The 17234-nt window shown below is 39.4% G+C and overlaps 2 protein-coding genes and 1 non-coding gene across 4 annotated transcripts; 1 reads left to right on the top strand and 2 right to left on the bottom strand.

Moving 5' to 3' along the window:
• Window positions 1-1534: 1534 nt before the first annotated feature.
• LOC103983519 (fasciclin-like arabinogalactan protein 16) lies at window positions 1535-3907 on the top strand. The gene is made up of 2 exons (XM_009400727.3): window positions 1535-3068; window positions 3547-3907. Exons 1-2 carry the CDS (start codon window positions 1676-1678, stop codon window positions 3618-3620), a joined length of 1467 nt encoding a protein of 488 aa, XP_009399002.2. The 5' UTR covers window positions 1535-1675; the 3' UTR covers window positions 3621-3907.
• An 845-nt stretch (window positions 3908-4752) lies between these two features.
• Window positions 4753-15363, bottom strand: LOC103983733 (uncharacterized). 2 transcript variants are annotated; one of them, XM_065107297.1, is made up of 6 exons: window positions 15244-15357; window positions 8093-8331; window positions 6623-7866; window positions 5755-5927; window positions 5232-5459; window positions 4753-5144 (listed from the first exon to the last, which is right to left on the bottom strand). In XM_065107297.1, exons 3-5 carry the CDS (start codon window positions 6869-6871, stop codon window positions 5396-5398), a joined length of 486 nt encoding a protein of 161 aa, XP_064963369.1. In that variant the 5' UTR covers window positions 6872-7866; window positions 8093-8331; window positions 15244-15357; the 3' UTR covers window positions 4753-5144; window positions 5232-5395. The 2 variants fall into 2 exon arrangements, with proteins under 2 accessions (XP_064963369.1, XP_064963370.1); XM_065107298.1 differs by lacking the exon at window positions 8093-8331 and having other exon boundaries at window positions 15244-15363.
• Window positions 12182-12255, bottom strand: TRNAI-AAU (transfer RNA isoleucine (anticodon AAU)). The gene has a single exon. It is a non-coding gene; the product is annotated as a tRNA-Ile (tRNA).
• Window positions 15364-17234: the final 1871 nt, after the last annotated feature.

Below are 17234 nucleotides of genomic sequence, written 5' to 3'. Positions count from 1 at the left end.
TATATATATATAACGTTGTCGCTGGCCTTACCACATCATTCGAAGCCGGAGCCACCGACAAGAGCGACCACCGTTTCTTTCTACTGCAAAGATTGTACGGAAGGTGGGGGCCCCTTTCGTCCCACCGCTGTCGAGAGGCAGGTGCGTTAACGAGGAGGATGAATCGGGCACAGAGAGATGGGCACCTAATTAGAACCACAAAGATCACATCACAATAAAAGCACACAGGGTTCACAACACTAATCTTAAAGACCACAATAACTCCCACCGGCCGTCGGCCACAGCATCCTAGTGGAAACATGCGGTCCATCATCGATAGTTTGCTCGACTATGATACATGCGGTACGTGAATGTGCTTCCACTGTGAAGATGTTGTTGTTCTATGACAAAATTGGATGAGCATTTCTACAAGGAATCAAGTTTTAGTGTGATGGTGTTCCAGAGCGATCGCATTCTGATCAATCATAAAACCGAGCAATCATCATCATTCCATGAATTCCAATCGATAATTACTCGCAAGACCAAGACTGCAACCCACCACGTCCAAAAGGTAGCAAGCAGGTGTGGAACCCCCAACAGTGGTATATGCCACACCAACCAAACACTGTATGCAATAAGACATGCCATATCTCCCCTCTCTTTATATCTTGTCTTCCTCCTATTTAATACTAAGCTCAGCGCGGAGAGCCACCGACACCGACACACCCCGTTTCGCCTCCGTCGTTACCGAACAAACCACAGAAACCGATACCCCCCTCGTTCACCTGTCCTTTATTGGAGAAACGATGTCAGCCACATGTGGGTCCCTCTTTCACATCGAATCACGAGACGGGTAGCAGAGACTGGTGACGCATTTAATGAGAATCAGAATTAAGGGTGAAGGAGAAAAGAAAGCTGACCGACTACTTACACCCACCCACGAAGCCCACCTGGTGCTTCCCGGGTAGACCCCACGCACCCTGTCGTAGGCATCCGACTGCGACCAGCCATCTCGGCAGGCCATACGTCGCCGTCCCACCAGCCCTCGTGTTCATACGCATTTTTATCTACGGCACTATTTGTAAGCTGCTCTTCCCACTTAAAACAAGAAAAATTAGCAGATATTAGTTGAGAATAAACGATCTGAATTAGATGTTTAAACCCAACGCAGACAAATTAATGTTGATAATTAGTAATTAGTACATTATATATATGTGTAATTAAAGTGAAAGAATACTACTCTAATGACACAAATCGCATAACTTAACAACCAAATAAAGGAAGCGAGCCGGTGGAGTTACGACGTCGTCGAGGTCAGAAGCAACGCCGACAGCTCATCTTCCTGTAAAAGGACGTCGCGCAGCGTGGGACCAATTTACCACTTAGTCCATCGTACGTACCGGAAAAGGGCCATCGTCGTGAGGGTATTAGTGACTTTTCGTAAGCGCTAGAGTTACCGCAGTTGGGTTAAAGATCACGGGAACTCACCCAACGCGGCGGGTCCCGCCATCACCAGCCTGTCGTAGGGCGTCTACTTTGCCATCGGTGCTCTCCTTCTCCCCCACTCTCTCAGAAGCCCCCTTCATCCCTCCCCCCTCCTCTCTTCTCTCCTTTCTCCACCAAACACAGGAAGCAAAGGAGGACGGAAGGCCATACGAAGAGACTCGCCGCGGTTTCCTCCCTTACCGGCGTCGCCATGGATCGTCCCTCCCTCGGCGGCGCTACTGCGGTACTCCTCCTCCTCCTCCTCCTCCTTGCCGCCGGCGTCGTCTCTGCCTCGTCGTCGTCGCCATCCTCCAAGGCATTGATAGAATCCGACGCCTCTGTGGCCACATTGGCCACCGCGTCCTCCGGCGGGCAGATCAACTCCAACTCGGTGCTCGTCGCCCTCCTCGACTCGCACTACACGGAGCTGGCGGAGCTGGTGGAGAAGGCCCTGCTGCTCCCCTCCCTGGAGGCCGCCGTTGGCCGCCACAACCTCACCATCTTTGCCCCCCGTAACGAGGCGCTGGAGCGCGACCTCGACCCCGAGTTCAAGCGCTTCCTCCTCGAGCCCCGCAACCTGCGCTCACTCCAGACGCTCCTTCTCTACCACGTCGTCCCGGCCCGGATCCCTTCTGATGCGTGGCCCCAGTCTCGCCACCCTACACTCGCCGGCGACCACCTCCACCTCTCCTCCTCCTCCTCCGATGGATCGACCGCCGGAGGTGAGAAGAAGGTCGGCCACGCCGCTGTGTTGTACCCGGACGCGGTGGTGCGCCCGGACGGTGTGATCCACGGCATCGAGCGCCTGCTCGTGCCTCGATGCGTGCAGGAGGACTTCAACCGCCGGCGAAGCCTCGCGGCCATCTCCGCCGTGCTTCCCACCGGCGCGCCGGAGGTGGACCCCCGCACCCACCGCCTCAAGAAGCCGGCGCCGCCCGTCCCGCCCGGCGCCCCTCCCGTGCTCCCGATCTACGACGCCATGGCTCCCGGCCCGTCCCTGGCGCCCGCCCCCGCCCCCGGCCCGGGCCACGGCAAGCACTGGTTCGACGGGGAGAGCCAGGTGAAGGACTTCATCCAGACCCTGCTCCTCTACGGTGGCTACAACGAGTTTGCGGACATACTGGTGAACCTGACGTCCATGGCAACGGAAATGGGGCGGCTAGTGTCCGAGGGCTACGTGCTGACCGTCCTGGCGCCTAACGACGACGCCATGGCGCGACTGACGGCGGACCAGCTGAGCGAGCCGGGGGCGCCGGAGGCCATCATGTACTACCACCTGATCCCGGAATACCAGACGGAGGAGAGTATGTACAACGCGGTGCGGCGGTTCGGGAAGGTGCGCTATGACACGCTGCGGGTGCCACACAAGGTGATGGCGCGTGAGGCTGACGGCTCCGTCAAGTTCGGCGCCGCCGAGGGCTCCGCCTACCTATTCGACCCCGACATCTACACCGATGGCCGCATCTCCGTCCAGGGTATAGACGCCGTGCTCTTCCCGCCAGACGAGGAGGTGCCGCCGGCCTCACCCCTCTCTCCCGCCGCCCGCAAGGCCGAGATCACCCAGGTCAAGGGGAAGGCCAAGCTCAAAGCCAAGCTCAGGAGAGGTAACAATTATTCCTCTTTTATTCTTTTTGTTCTCCAAAACATCAACTTTTCTTGTCTCATTACTGTTATTATTACTATTACTACTATTACTGTTGATTAGAAGCTTAATTATTCTTCATCTATATATATAAATATATATAATGTGGTAATTAGAGTTGGGCACTGTCGGTGGAGTTCACGCCCTCGTGATGGTGGACGACTTCATGTTTCTTACATATCTTCTCTTCTTCTTTATTGATTGATTGATGTTAATACATATATGCATGCTATATTTATTTTAATGCGAATGGGTGGATTTGTGACCATAAAATGTTTTCTCTTTATTCTTTTGGGATCAAATTTGTGTTTGAAGTTGACCTCTTAACGTCTCTAAAGAAAATGACAACATGGCCTAACTGTGTTGGTAGGAACAATTGATTATTCATATACCTTGGTGTGCTATTACCATTGACATGATTCTGTGTTGATTGTATGCAGGGAAATTGTTAGAAGTTGGGTGCAGTTTGCTTGGGGTGTTGGGTCAACGCAATAGCTTTGCCACCTGCCAATAGAGAGACTGAGAGAGAGAAAGGGAAATCAGACAAAGACAAGATAAGAAACCAAATGTTACCACCTGCCCTCCTTTTTCTCTGGGTAAGAATAATGATGATGATGATGATGATGATGGTAGGAGGGGAGGGGATGAATTGAGTTGTTGTAATGTTGATACTAGTGTAAGAACATGTATAGGAAACCTTTTCTTTTCTTTTGTTGTATGTTGTTGTTGTTGTCAGTATCATCCATAATTTGTTTGGATACAAAGTCAATTTGCAATAATGTCTTCGAAAACTTTTCTGTGCTTTCTCTCTCTCTCTCTCTCTCTCTCTCAATATATATATATATATATATATATATATATATATATATATATATATATATATATATTATGTATATTGTTCAAGGATGAGTGGTTATTGTGTGGATCATGGCTTACAGCATTAGCTTCTATCCTATTTCCATGACACTGTAATATATTTGTATGCATCTTTCTTCCTACTGTCTTTGATTGATTGCTTTTGAGATAGAAACCTAAATGGAAGGTTAGCAAAGAAAGAGAACTTGTGGAAGAGGAGTTTACTGTATTATGTATCTATTGGTTTTGATCATAGCTATTATTAACATAGGCACATCATGGACTATAAATTAGGCTCTTTTGTGCATGGCTGTTGTCTTGTTGTACTCTAAGATCAATGTTTCTAATTGGATCACTTCTGCAGACAGCATTTTAATTGTTTTCTATGTAGGTGAGGTGAAGTCAAACCAGCAGTCCTCCAATTAATCTCACATGAGATGTAATGGTTTTGATTAATATATGTTTGTGGAGATTTGATCCATATGTTTTTTTGACTTGGATTATGCGGAACCAATAAAAGATAAATGCTTTTTTCAATTAAAAATTATGTTACAACATATATTTGTACAAGTTTTGTAAGAATTGAAATAACGATATATATATATATCAGATTTGATCCACAGCCTAATAAGCTTAAATTTTATCAGTCAGTTTGATTTAAACTCATCATCAGTTTGATTTAAACTCAAACTCCATGATAACAAAGATGAGACAATCAACAAAAGCAAACAAGGAATTATCCTGAGAAACATATGATAAGAACAAATTCTGTTCAGCACAAAAAACAATCATGCTTCAACATGTAGTTATTGAATCAAATCTCAAAAACAAATCTGGACATATTCCACCAGTACATAAGGTGAATTTGTTCATCTTTTTGCAATTTTAAGGGCACCAAAGCTCTCTAAAACTTGTAATGGGTTTCAAAACTACTGCAGGCTTATGAATAGAATACAACATAGAGACTCAGTTCTCAATTATCAGGTCCTAAGACAACTCTACAAGTAATAATTACAAAAAAAAAAAAAAAAAAAGAATATGAACCTCGGAACTAACCTCGTTAACCGAGCTTCAAAACCTTCCTAAAACCAATACTGAAATTAGTTTGCATTCATTTCTTGCTGAATCCAGTGTTTCCTGTATGCATCATAGCGATAAAATCATTCTAATCTATGCGTCCATCCTGCCAAAAAAAAAAAAGATTGAAAAGATGAGCAGATTGCATCTCCTAATATAGCTTTGGAAGTATGATGTAAAAAAATATAAATACTTCATTATCTTGATCTACTTCTCTGATCATATCCTCCAGCTTCACATCTTTGACACCAAACTCTTCACAAGCCTGTTGCAGTTCATCTTGAGTTATGTAACCACTCCCATCTTTGTCAAGGTATGAGAAGGCTGCAAATAAATGATCCTCCCTCTTTATCTTGTTCAGATGTAAAGTGGCAGCAATAAACTCGCCATAATCAATGGTCCCGCTGTTATCAACATCTGCCTAAAATTTTCCCATTTTGCAGCAAAGAGAGGAACAAGAAAAGAGATAAAAAAAAACATTAAGATAATGGATTCTTTCACCAAAATTTGCAAGAGAAACTATTAATTTTCTTGAGAAAAGGAAGTGACCGTCTAACCAATGTTTTATAGTTTGGTGGATGAATTTTTAAACATCATATAACAGAAAGGTGGTTGTATTATTCAAAGATGATACTAAATTTTTTTATGGGGGCATACTACTATAAGACATTTCAATTGTTAGATACACATTATCCAGCTCTCAGATGTTTGAATACCTACTGCCTGCATAAGTGCATAAAATTTCTGACTCCTTGAGAGTAGAACCAACCCTTTCCGATCCAACCTTGAGTTCTTCAAATGTTATCTGCCCACTGTTGTCTGCATCTATCATCTTGAACATCTCCTTAAGGTCAGCAATTTCATCCTCAGAAAGGTGTTCAGCAATAACCTATAAAATAATATTTGGAGAAAATAAAAGGAATAGGAGGTTACAAGGTATACAATACTGTGTAGACCATAAAACATCCATGTCATTCCAATGGAAAGAAACAAAAAACCAGAAAGATCTACAAATTGAAGGCAGAAAACAAGAAAATGAGTACACCCACAACAAAAAAGGAAAATGAAAAGACATGCTACAAGGGTCAATGGTATAGTAACTACACAAAAATAAAATTAAAGAGGAAATTGCATTAAAGGTTCTACAATCTGGATTCCTTCTAACTATAAAACCCCTGAACAAATAAGCCTGCATGAGTTATGAGTGGTCATTGTCTCCTATAAGAGAAGGTTGCAGATCTCAAGATCACCAATATGGGTTGTCAAATTTCCATAAGAGCATGATTACCACAGAGCTAACTTGTGGGTTAACCCCAAATTATTAGTCTTCGAAAATTATAGGAAGTAAAAATAAACTTAAATAGATGAAAAAAATGAGTAAGAAAACAATATTGCAACATCAACTTTCTTTGCAATGATTGTAAACATGAGCGTAACAGTCACAGCCAACACTGATAAAAAAAAGAAAAAAATCTAGTTCACAGCTTTGTTTGGTTGAACTTTCCAGAATCATTCATGGCATAGCATCCAAAGTAGTAGCATAACCCACCTTATTTCCAAAATTATTCGACTTCTGAAACTTACTCTGATAGCATATTTTTGAGTTTGTTCATTGCAGAAATTGTTTCGGGCGATATAGAACTGCAGAATCCAGAGGTTTGTCAGGAGCCACTCCATCAATCTGAACCCAAGGATGACCTGGGAGGAAGCCAAAAGTAACTTGAGAAAGCTCAGTTCACCATAGAACTCTACCATCATAATTCCCTCAGAAGCCATGAAATTCATGATAGGCAAATTACCTGACAAATCCAAGAGAGCTTCTAACTTCTGCATGTAATGGGATAGTGATGTCGAGATAATTTGACTATCTAAGTTACATCTAAAATTTTGTCTTATGAATGTGTTCTCATGATCCAATGTTATCTTGAAGTATGATTATGCAATAAAAAATCAATCACACTGATAAAAGTCATGATTTCAAGTAGTTTCTTACAACAGCGAAGACATCTAGATTAAAGTATAACTTACACAAAACATCAGGAGAAGTCAACCGCTTCTTGGGCTCCCTAACAAGTATTTTTCTTACAAGATCTTTGGCACTATCCGAGATGCTGAGCCATGGATCTGACTGAAAGTCAAGTTTGCCGTGTAAAACCTCTTCAAATATACCTTGCTCGGTTTCTGGGTGTGATGTAAATTACAGCACATGTTAGTTGAGAAGATCATAGATAAATAGTAACCTATGAAGCACTAAATCAGTTTATATGTACAAACATAAAAATAAATCTGGTGATGCATATCAATGAACTGTCTAAGCAAACTCTAAGCAGATACAAGCGAAGGACAAATTTCTCAACAGCCCAAAATGAAGGGACGCCACTAAGAAGAATATAAATGATCATTCCAGCACTCCAGACATCTGCCTCTGGACCATATCATTTTTTCAGGATTTCTGGTGTGACATAGTAAGGACTACCAACCACATCAGTGAATATTTCTCCTGATAAAGAGAATGTGCTGATTAATAAACCAGAAAAAAATTCATTTTTAAAAAATTAGTACACAACTGATGCAGCTATGAAACTATAGTAGACCAAGAATGTGATTTTCTTAAATGAATCTATATCATACTTTCTCTGAGACATGCCATATGTAAGCATTTCACACAATCCAAGAGAACCAACTGTGTAGACATACAAAGATACTGTAAAACTGTGTGCATCAAGCTGATATAAAGGCTCCAGCAATCAATCAGTGGAACTATCCGCCATGAGATAGAATGATGAAGTTGCAGCAATTCTACTGGATCACCATCATAGAAATGTTTCCTACAAAATGAAAGAGTTCAGTTATGATGCTGAAAGTTGCTTTCAGATCATATGCAACACAATACTTGTTCTCTGGAGTTAGTGCTCTTTGGATTAAAATGTTCTCTCGAGTGAGTCGCCAAACAAACTACCAGATGCTTCAAGAGCAAGAATATACACAAAAATGGATGCACCTTGTTCTTCCTATCTAAATTTAACAGCACCAAGTCTCAAAGAAGAAGAGTACCTGGTCAGAAGAAAATTGACAATCCAAAGTCAATAGTCTTAAGAGGAGCATCCTTCATTTGGTTGACAAAAAGAAAAATTTCAGGCTTGAGATCACAATGCATGACCCCCATTGAATGACGGAAGCACAATGTGATGCGGCAGAAGGAAGCGAGAGGAGGGCATAACAATGTCAACCAGAGTCGCTACTCTCCTCTTCCAAAACCATTCCAAACCGCGTTCGGGGATAGTTAAGCCTCTCTGCAATAACATAATTAATCCATATAATTAACTAATTAATTACCTACTTAATTTTTGAATTATGGGAGGATAGAATGGAATTAGAGGGCTAATTACATATTGTCCCCTATAATTAGTTATCGTTAGCATCCTAATCCCTTATACTTCTAAAAATTATATTGGGATCTTTATACTTGTAAAAGTAAAATATTTAATTCCGTTTCTCCTCGCGTCGTTGACTTTGCAGACGAAAATATCATAGGGTTTACTACTATAGTTAATTTGATCTTTTTGATGTGGCAAGTAAAACAAGCTCAATTTAGAACCCTCTCTTTTGTATGAACAATCTATAAGTGGGATTATTATCTTATGTCTTTTTTCATCTTTTATCATACAAATCCTTGCTATTTCAATGATGCCTTTTGACCAAACAAAAAAAGAGAAAAAAAGAGTTCTACAAGGTGGCATTAGCAAATGACATGTTACATGATGATCAAAGAGCTACTAATCAAAGAACAACACCCGTTAGACTAAGACTAGGATTTACTAGATACAATTCCCAACATGACTAGTTGATTGAAAGCTGCTTTTGTATCGCAGAGACTACTTATACCTACAAGTTAAGAAGCATATAGAAGAGTAAGTAGTAAACCATGATTGAACCAACTGTATCTTCATTGATAAGGAAAATAATCCATCAACACTCAGATGCAACATTATCCATATATGCCATCGATCCTTATAGAACGTCTCTTGAGGAAGTCAAATCTGGAATTCTAATAAGGAAATAAGTTGTTTATTTTAAACCTGCAAGCTTATTTATCCAACAAGGAACTTATATTTGGAAAATCTTTTGGATGAAAAAAACCCTATAAATTAAGGACTGAATCTCTGTAAAATACCAATGTATTTTTTAATGTTTCGTATGTGTGATAAGAATAAATAAAAATTCAGATTGGGAAGAATCAATGGACTTGTGCAGGCTAGGACTAATTAAATCACACAAGTCCTAGTCAGTGATTTGAGGGGTCTATGAAATTAACTCCAAACCTAACAAAACAAGCACACACACAAACACAAAGAGAGAGAGAGAGAGAGAGAGAGAGAGAGAGCATGGAGACAAAATTTAATTGAATCCCACATATCAGTGATTTGAGGGGTCCATGAAATTAACTTCAAACCTAACAAAAGAAAAGCCATGAGAGAGAGATAATACAAGGCATAACAGCATACCTCTCCTAACGTCTGGCTATGTTGAATTATTTGAGAACGAGCCATCACTAACCATAGACAAGCTACACTAGCATGGCCATCCAACTTATCCTTCTTTAACATCAATTTTATTGGTTGCGAGCTCAACGGATACACGTTACTTTCTGCCTCAACACCAATGACATGATTCATTCAACGTGCCTAATAAAATGCTCTTGCAAATCGAGGCCAAGCCATTGGTTAATGGTAGTAGCAGTAGTAGTGTGGAGTTTATAGGCATTGTCACCAAGTTGATACTCCAAAGCTTAAGGCTCTGCTTCTTGCAAGAATAAATAAGCAATTTCCACCAAAAACTTTTATCATATTATCACGAACTTAACTGAAATTGCCTAAATCGTGAGGCACCATTGCGGCAAAGTCAGGGACTTCGCTAAAGTTGCCTAAGTCGTGAAGCACCCTTGCGTTAACTTTTCAGACTTAGCTGAGATTGCCTAAGTCATGAAGTGCTCTTGCGATATGCGTCCGTAAAAGGTCAGCCTATTTGCAACCTCACTCGGGTCCCGTAGGACCTGTAAAAAGAGCAATTTGATTAGTTCGAAAGCAAGCGACGGACAAGTCCTATCGTCTTGCAAAGAGGACAACTTTACAAGCAATTCAACAAATATTTTGTGTGCAAGAAAGAAAAGAGAGGAAGGAGAAAACAAAGACTTTACAAGGCAAAACAAACAGTCGCAAGTCCACAAATGACTGCTCATCGAATGTCAAGCGCAATGGCAAATTCCCGTCAACTTAACGTGCGAACTTGTGTAAACCGATCAACGCCCAACACCCGATGAGCAATCATTTATGGACTTGCAACTGTTCGTTTTGTCTTCTAAAGTATTTGTTTTCTCCTTTCTCTCTTTTCTCTCTTGTACACAAAGTGTTTGCTGAATTACTTGTAAAGCTACTCTCTTCGCGAGACATCGAGACTTATCCACCACTCGCTTTCAAACTAATCAATTTGCTCTTTTTACAGGTCCTACGGGACCTAAGTGAGGTTGCAAATAGGCTAACCCTTTACGGATGCATATCGCAAGAGCGCTTCATGACTTAGGTAATCCTAACTAAGTCTGAGAAATTGGTGCATGAGTGCTTCACGACTTAGGCAACTCTAGCTAATTCCGTGACTTTATCGCAATGATGTCTCACGACTTAGGCAATTTCAACTAAGCTCATGATATTGAGTCCGAGAAGTTGGCACAATGGTGCTTCACGACTTAGACAACTCCAACTAAGTCTATGACTTTGCTACAAGGATGCCTCATGACTTAAGCAATTTCAGCTAAGTCCGTGACAATATACTCTCGATTGTATTCTACTTAGTATTATTTGGACATGAGAACTCTACAAAAGAAGAACACAAATAAATGTTAAATACCACAACTATTTATAATACTGCCATTAGAACCACTATAAATTTTTTTAAGATGGTAAATATGCCAAATATTGAGAAGACAAAGACGATGCTTGATGTGTACGAAAATTTGTTGAAACAGCAGAACCAAATTGAAAATGGAATGACAAAGCCTTATCCTTGAAACTGCAGCTGATCTTTTGCCTAGAAGGAGGCTTCTTTATTCAAAACAACGTAAAGAACATACGAAGGTACTAATAGATACGCATGGTTCTAACTTTTTATTGATCTTATCTATACCTTAATTCTTCTCTTAGAATCTTTAAAATTGTATTTTATGCTTTTGATCTTGATCTTAGTTTATCTAAATAGTAAGTTTCTAATGCTTGTCCCCATAAATCCAGTTTAGAAGTATTCATAACTAAACCTTCATCAATCAAGATAATACCCATGTGATTAAGTCACCATAATACATCTCCCAAAAAAAATTTGCTATATGTCTTCATTAATTTCTCGTTTTCATTGAATAAGGAACTCACCGATCCATCTTATGTGTAACTTACATTTGATCTTAAATGTATTTAGCTTAAATTCTTAACTTTCACTAATCAAAATAATATCTACAGCAAAAATTATTTGATGCTCGTCCCAACAAATCCGACGTAGAATTAGTCTTAACTATTTTTCATTTAATCAAAATAATATTTATGAGCCTTAAGTCAACATAATACATATTTCATAATGTCATCATTAGTCTCTCATTCTCACATGATGCCTTCATTAATCTCTCATTTTCACATAAATATAAATGGTACACACAAAAAAAATAACTTGACTACACCTTATATTTGATATAATTAACCCTAGGCTTTGGAAAAAAAAGTCTTTGATGAAAAAACATTAATTATATATTTTAAGTTTAATATTTTTTTAACATGGCCATTAAGTCACCATAATCCATCTCCATGAAAAGTTGCATTATCTTCTAAAATCTCTGCTTTTCATTGAATAACAAACTTATTATTCCATCATAACTATACCTTATATTCATTCTTAATTCTATTTATCTTAAAATATAACTTTCATTAATCAAAATAACAACTATGACCACTAAGTCAACATAATTCATGTCTAAATATGTTCAAGATATTCCATTAATCTCTCATAAGACCTTGATAGATGTAGCTTGACAAAAATTCATCACCTCACATTCTTTATTGAATAAATCTAATAATCAAATTTTAATTTAAAAAATAATATTTATGGCCCATGCAGGTCTCGAACCTGCGACCTTCGCGTTATTAGCACGACGCTCTAACCAACTGAGCTAATAGGCCAATTACAATTATTTTGATCTAAAAACTCATTAGAAGCAAGACACCATGAACTTTCCCTTTCATTTATTAACATGGAGGCCACTGAAAAAAACTTTGAAGAAGAAAACACAATGTCACGACTAAATAACTCATTGCATGGGTGATTATGGGAAGACATAAGTCAAAGAGAAACAAATCTCCAAAATGCACCATGCATGTTAAACTGCTGCTACTGCAGTCTTTCTAGCAAGGATAGTCTCAGATTTGGTTGATAATTTTAGCAAATCTTATTATGGATGGAGGAAGGGAAAGAGGGAGGGAAGCTAAGCAAAAAGCTTTCTAAAGCTACAACTAAGGATATCAGAGTCAGATAGGCACACATATGGTTGCCTGGTGATTTAAGAATCACAGAAACACATAATGTAGCAAGCAACGACATCACCTATTCAGGCTCCTGCATTAACAGGTGAGTTGAAAACTGTTTGCTGGTGGACTCAAATCCCCAACTACCATCATTACCTGATCAGTTATGCAAACTAACACAACTTCAAGTGTCATAGGCTGGCATAGAAACTGTACATAACTTGCACAACCTTGCAGTGAGAACAGAAAGCCTACGGAACTCAAAATTTTGATTTATCGGGTGACCTAATAGGATTGTTTTTGTTTGCTGATAATCTGGTCCAGTAATTGGCTCTTACCTATATACAATTAACTGTGTTTAACTATAACATCATGTACAATGTTGAGGTCCAGAGCACAGAAATGATGTGCTTCATCTAAGAGAGAAAGAAGAATTCAACCATCAAGGAGAGATGTCATGGGTAAAACGCATACCCCCTTATAGTATATCAGATTTACATACCAAACCTTTGATTTTAATTGATGCCACATAGTACACGACAATGAAACTTTATGCAAACAAGCATTGTAAGTAAAAACAGAATGTGGCACAGCCACACTGATTCAGGACTCTTGGACTAGTTCATGCAAACAAGGCATTGTAAAAGCACACTCCACTTGTTCATAAAGTTGCTAATTACCCTCGTATTTTCAAGACATGATGACACCACTGTAGACAGTTTGTATCATGTGCATTCAAGCTTCCAAGAATAACATTGTAATTTAAGTATTCATTAGATTTCACAGCTAAGTTTCAAGTTATATAAGAACAGTTGTCTTTTGTAGATCACTTTGTAAATGCGGCAGTTGAGAAAAAATCAATACATTAAACTCATGTAGCCATGTTCGGCTAATATGGCAAATTATGTGGACAAAGCATCAAATTCAATGCATTGAAATAAAAATAAAAATTCAAAGACCTTTCTCAAGAAGCTTTGTAAGTTATACATGGGTAAAGCAAACCTAACTAAATCCATCAACCGGAACAAGATATCACAAGAAACATAATGCAATGGTGGATCACTTTGGTTTTGTATAACATGACAAAGATAAGATAAAGCATCAAATTACCTTTATTTGTAAATCATGCAAGCACAAATAAAATGAATTAGGTGTGGTTTTCATTATTTATGAGGTATCACAGACAGCTCAGATCTTCCATTAGAGGCTGATGGAAGATTAATATCTGATCTTAGAGTAACTTGTTTAAAAATACTGTCTAGGAGATAAAAACTTTTCGTTATACATATGCATCTAGACAACAAAACTTGGAGTAAAGAGTCCCTCATGTTTGAACATGAAGGCCCATAAGCACCAATGAAACAAATGGGATACCTTAGTCCGATATCACTATGCTTATCATATCCATGGTTGATGAAGTATTAAACTTGGGAATATAAATAGAGGTCTCTCCGTGTGTTAAGTGTAAGCACAAGCAAAGAGTGGAAGTAGATAAAAGGAAGAGAAAGTAAAAGAATACGGAGCATATTAAAGTGATAAAAGAAGGTAAAAGTGATGTATTCCATCGGTATTATAAAAACTCATTCCTTTGAGTATAAATACTGTCCTTTTGTTTTAGTATTCTCAATCTATATCTCTCTTTCAATTAATTTCCATAATTCATCCACCACGTTACTTCCAATAACAGCAGCAAACCATGTCATAATCTTTTGTTTAATACAAGAATATAAAGAATGAGAATGGTGGAAAAGGTAAAAAAGAGAGGAAGATAACATAAGGGGGGAGAACTGATAACTTACAGTGCAAAAATATTACTTAAATTGTTGAGATATTCTGGTTATCCCATCTACAGAGTTGTGTATGTGCCTACAATCATCCCCACTGGTTGTCATGGACCATTAGATCTCCAGGCTAACCAGTAACCAGAAAGTGGATTTAATAAGAATGTACATAACCCTATACCAGTTTGATCCGGTGTGGAACGAACTTAAAATCTGATGATCAAGTCAATTCCATGATCATCAGTTCATAACCTAGCCAATTTCCAATTTGGGTTGGATGGAATAAATCTACTAATTATTTTATTCTAGTTAGTCAACTATAAGCAAATTCTTATTGCTTCTAGTTCCATATTCCTTTTTTTTAAGTTTTCTTCTCAATGAATCATCTTCCTCTCCCATTCTTTCTTCTTCACATTCCTCCAGCAAAGCCTATGATGTGATTGAGACCACTCAACTTGATATCAGTCGAACGACGTTGATTTTCTATGTCTAAAATCAATTATCGTCATCAAAGCCACTGAACTGACCATGCCACAATCATATAAATGAAGTGCCAGATCTTATGCCGAGAAATGACGCAATTTAATCTCGACTTAGAGATTAACCAGCAGTACTCGATACACCAGAAATTGATTAACTCATGGTACTACATCCAAATCTCTTGCATGTCACATATTTCTGACTCAATCGAAACATCAGCTATAACAAGACAGGAAAATATAATAGAAATTCAACAATGAAACATTAGCATAGATATCATAAGCAGAATAGAGCTAAATAAAAGACAACAGAGCAACCCCCAATCTAAATTGTACAGGCAATAGAGCTAAAGAAAAGAGAGAATGAAAGAAGAGACGCGTGTTACCTTCCGAATCCCCACACAATCCCCTAGGGTTCTTATCGCCGATCTAGGTTTAGGGTTTTATTAGATCGCCGAAGCAGCGAAGGGAAAAGGAGAGCTCCTTCCCGCTCCCGCGGCGTGTTCTGCTTTCCTCGAGCGGCATCCACCAAGTGAAACGTGGTTTATGTACCCGGGGACCCGAGACGAATTCGATTGAGCACCGGAGGATCCGAATCCAACGACTGTGATAACGGGTCGGATGTCGAGCGTACGCGTTGCGGGTGTGCGGATCGTGGACCCTCTTCGACCCGATATTGAAGGGATCCAGTAATGGGCACTTTACTGATCCAACGTCGGAAAATTACAACATAGAACTCTGTTTATTATATTCAGTTTAAATTGTCTAAACAAAACCTAAGCTTTTCAGTCTTGAGCCTATTTAGTTTTAGATCCCTACTTTCTAATGTAAGTGCTTAATATTAGTATTATAGCTTAACTTTCATCAACTAAAATAACATCTATGACTTGTGAGTTGGCATAGAAAACTAGAAATATTATCATTCTTCATTTGCTTCATCCCTTCACCATTAAAGCTTATGAATATGTTGGGTCTTTTCTTAAGGATTTATGGTTTTAGAGATTTCATTTAGGATTTCTGATCATTCGATCAAGAAGCTTATCAATGAATTTATAATATGGCTGCCAGGCCTATGTTCTACAATGTCAAAGCAAGCAATCCAAATACACAGTACCAAGTTGGGAGCAGAAACCAGACAATTAAGCTACATCCCTCACCAGTATCAGTTGGAAGCTGCAGCCATACAAGTGTCACAACTCACCTACCCTTGGGACATTACCGAGTCAAAAGGAGGAACTGTGTGTGTGGACCTAAAATCTTCTCCCTCTGTGTCATGATGGCTCTCACTCAGTGGAGGTATACAAATGGAGCCATCATTTCTCCCAATTAGGTCTCCTCGTCGTCCTCAGCCCAACTAAGAGACACGCAGCTCTTCTCCAGGCTTTAGATGACCGCACGGCCACAAGTCCACCGGAAGCAGTGGTGGTCATCTCTTTATGGATTGTGCCATGGCATTGTTCAGTTGCTCACAAATGTAGATATTCTTTTGATTAGAATCATATATTAAGTCTAAAGAAGGTTATCCTATTTGGACATGTTAAGGATATGGATCTTTAATTTTTGTTTCTTTTGACAAACTGGAGAAAGGATTATTCTTTTAGGTGTTTGGCTAACAGTTTGGATGGAAATCAAGAACAACAGATTTTTGCATGTTCATACACACTTTGTTCCATCTTGAGTGTAAATTGGGTCTGAAATGTTCCACTTCTAAAAGCTCATGACTGGCACAAAACAAGCTCAAAGTGCATGCTGAATAGACCATCTAATTCAAAGAATTTAGATGTAGGAAATACTTCATAGAACTCCATTAAAAATTCATGCTCGATGTTGAAGCTTCCGTAAAAATTTTTATAAAAGGCCGTAGCAACTTTGCATTAATTAAAAATGATGACATCCAATTATGAACAGTCAAGTTCTTTTGCATAATTGTTGCAACAGGCAGGCCAAAGCCATGCATTTGATAGTTGGCTTTATCCTATTAAAGAATTCAGCCATGAGGACAGAGATATAGAACTACTGGCAACTTGGAACCCTAAGCCAAGGCTCACATTGTTCTGTGTGTCCCATGGAAGAAAGCATCTCAATTTGTAGAACTTCAATTCCCATATTCCTCTTGATCTTGGCCTCGGAGTGGCTCACAGATCCATTGTGTATTGTGTCACATCTATGGGGTGCTGAGATCACTGACCATACCTATGCCATTAAGACCATGGACAAGTCAGAGATTTCAGACAAACCATTAGGCACACGCATACAATCTTGTTCTGTTTGGTTCTCTGGACAATTGCCTTTTCTATTGTTTTGTATAAACTATGTTTCTCCTTGTTTAACCTGGATTCATTATGTGAAACAAATACATGTAGTGAAATTAGGCCAA

This window comes from Musa acuminata, chromosome BXJ2-5 (assembly GCF_036884655.1).
Source record: "Musa acuminata AAA Group cultivar baxijiao chromosome BXJ2-5, Cavendish_Baxijiao_AAA, whole genome shotgun sequence".
Lineage (NCBI taxonomy): Eukaryota > Viridiplantae > Streptophyta > Magnoliopsida > Zingiberales > Musaceae > Musa > Musa acuminata.
This window is presented reverse-complemented; position numbering and strand designations above follow the sequence as displayed.

What these genes read in the sequence shown, in the direction of transcription:
- LOC103983733 (XM_065107298.1), bottom strand. Translation starts at nt 6,871, where the DNA reads ATGCAGAAGTTAGAAGCTCTCTTGGATTTGTCAGGTAATTTGCCTATC. An exon ending in CTCAAAAATATGCTATCAGA is followed by an intron (nt 5,928 to 6,622) that starts GTAAGTTTCAGA and finishes ATTATTTTATAG; the next exon opens with GTTATTGCTGAACACCTTTC. An exon ending in TGCACTTATGCAGGCAGTAG is followed by an intron (nt 5,460 to 5,754) that starts GTATTCAAACAT and finishes GGAAAATTTTAG; the next exon opens with GCAGATGTTGATAACAGCGG.
- LOC103983519 (XM_009400727.3), top strand. Translation starts at nt 1,676, where the DNA reads ATGGATCGTCCCTCCCTCGGCGGCGCTACTGCGGTACTCCTCCTCCTC. An exon ending in CAAAGCCAAGCTCAGGAGAG is followed by an intron (nt 3,069 to 3,546) that starts GTAACAATTATT and finishes GATTGTATGCAG; the next exon opens with GGAAATTGTTAGAAGTTGGG.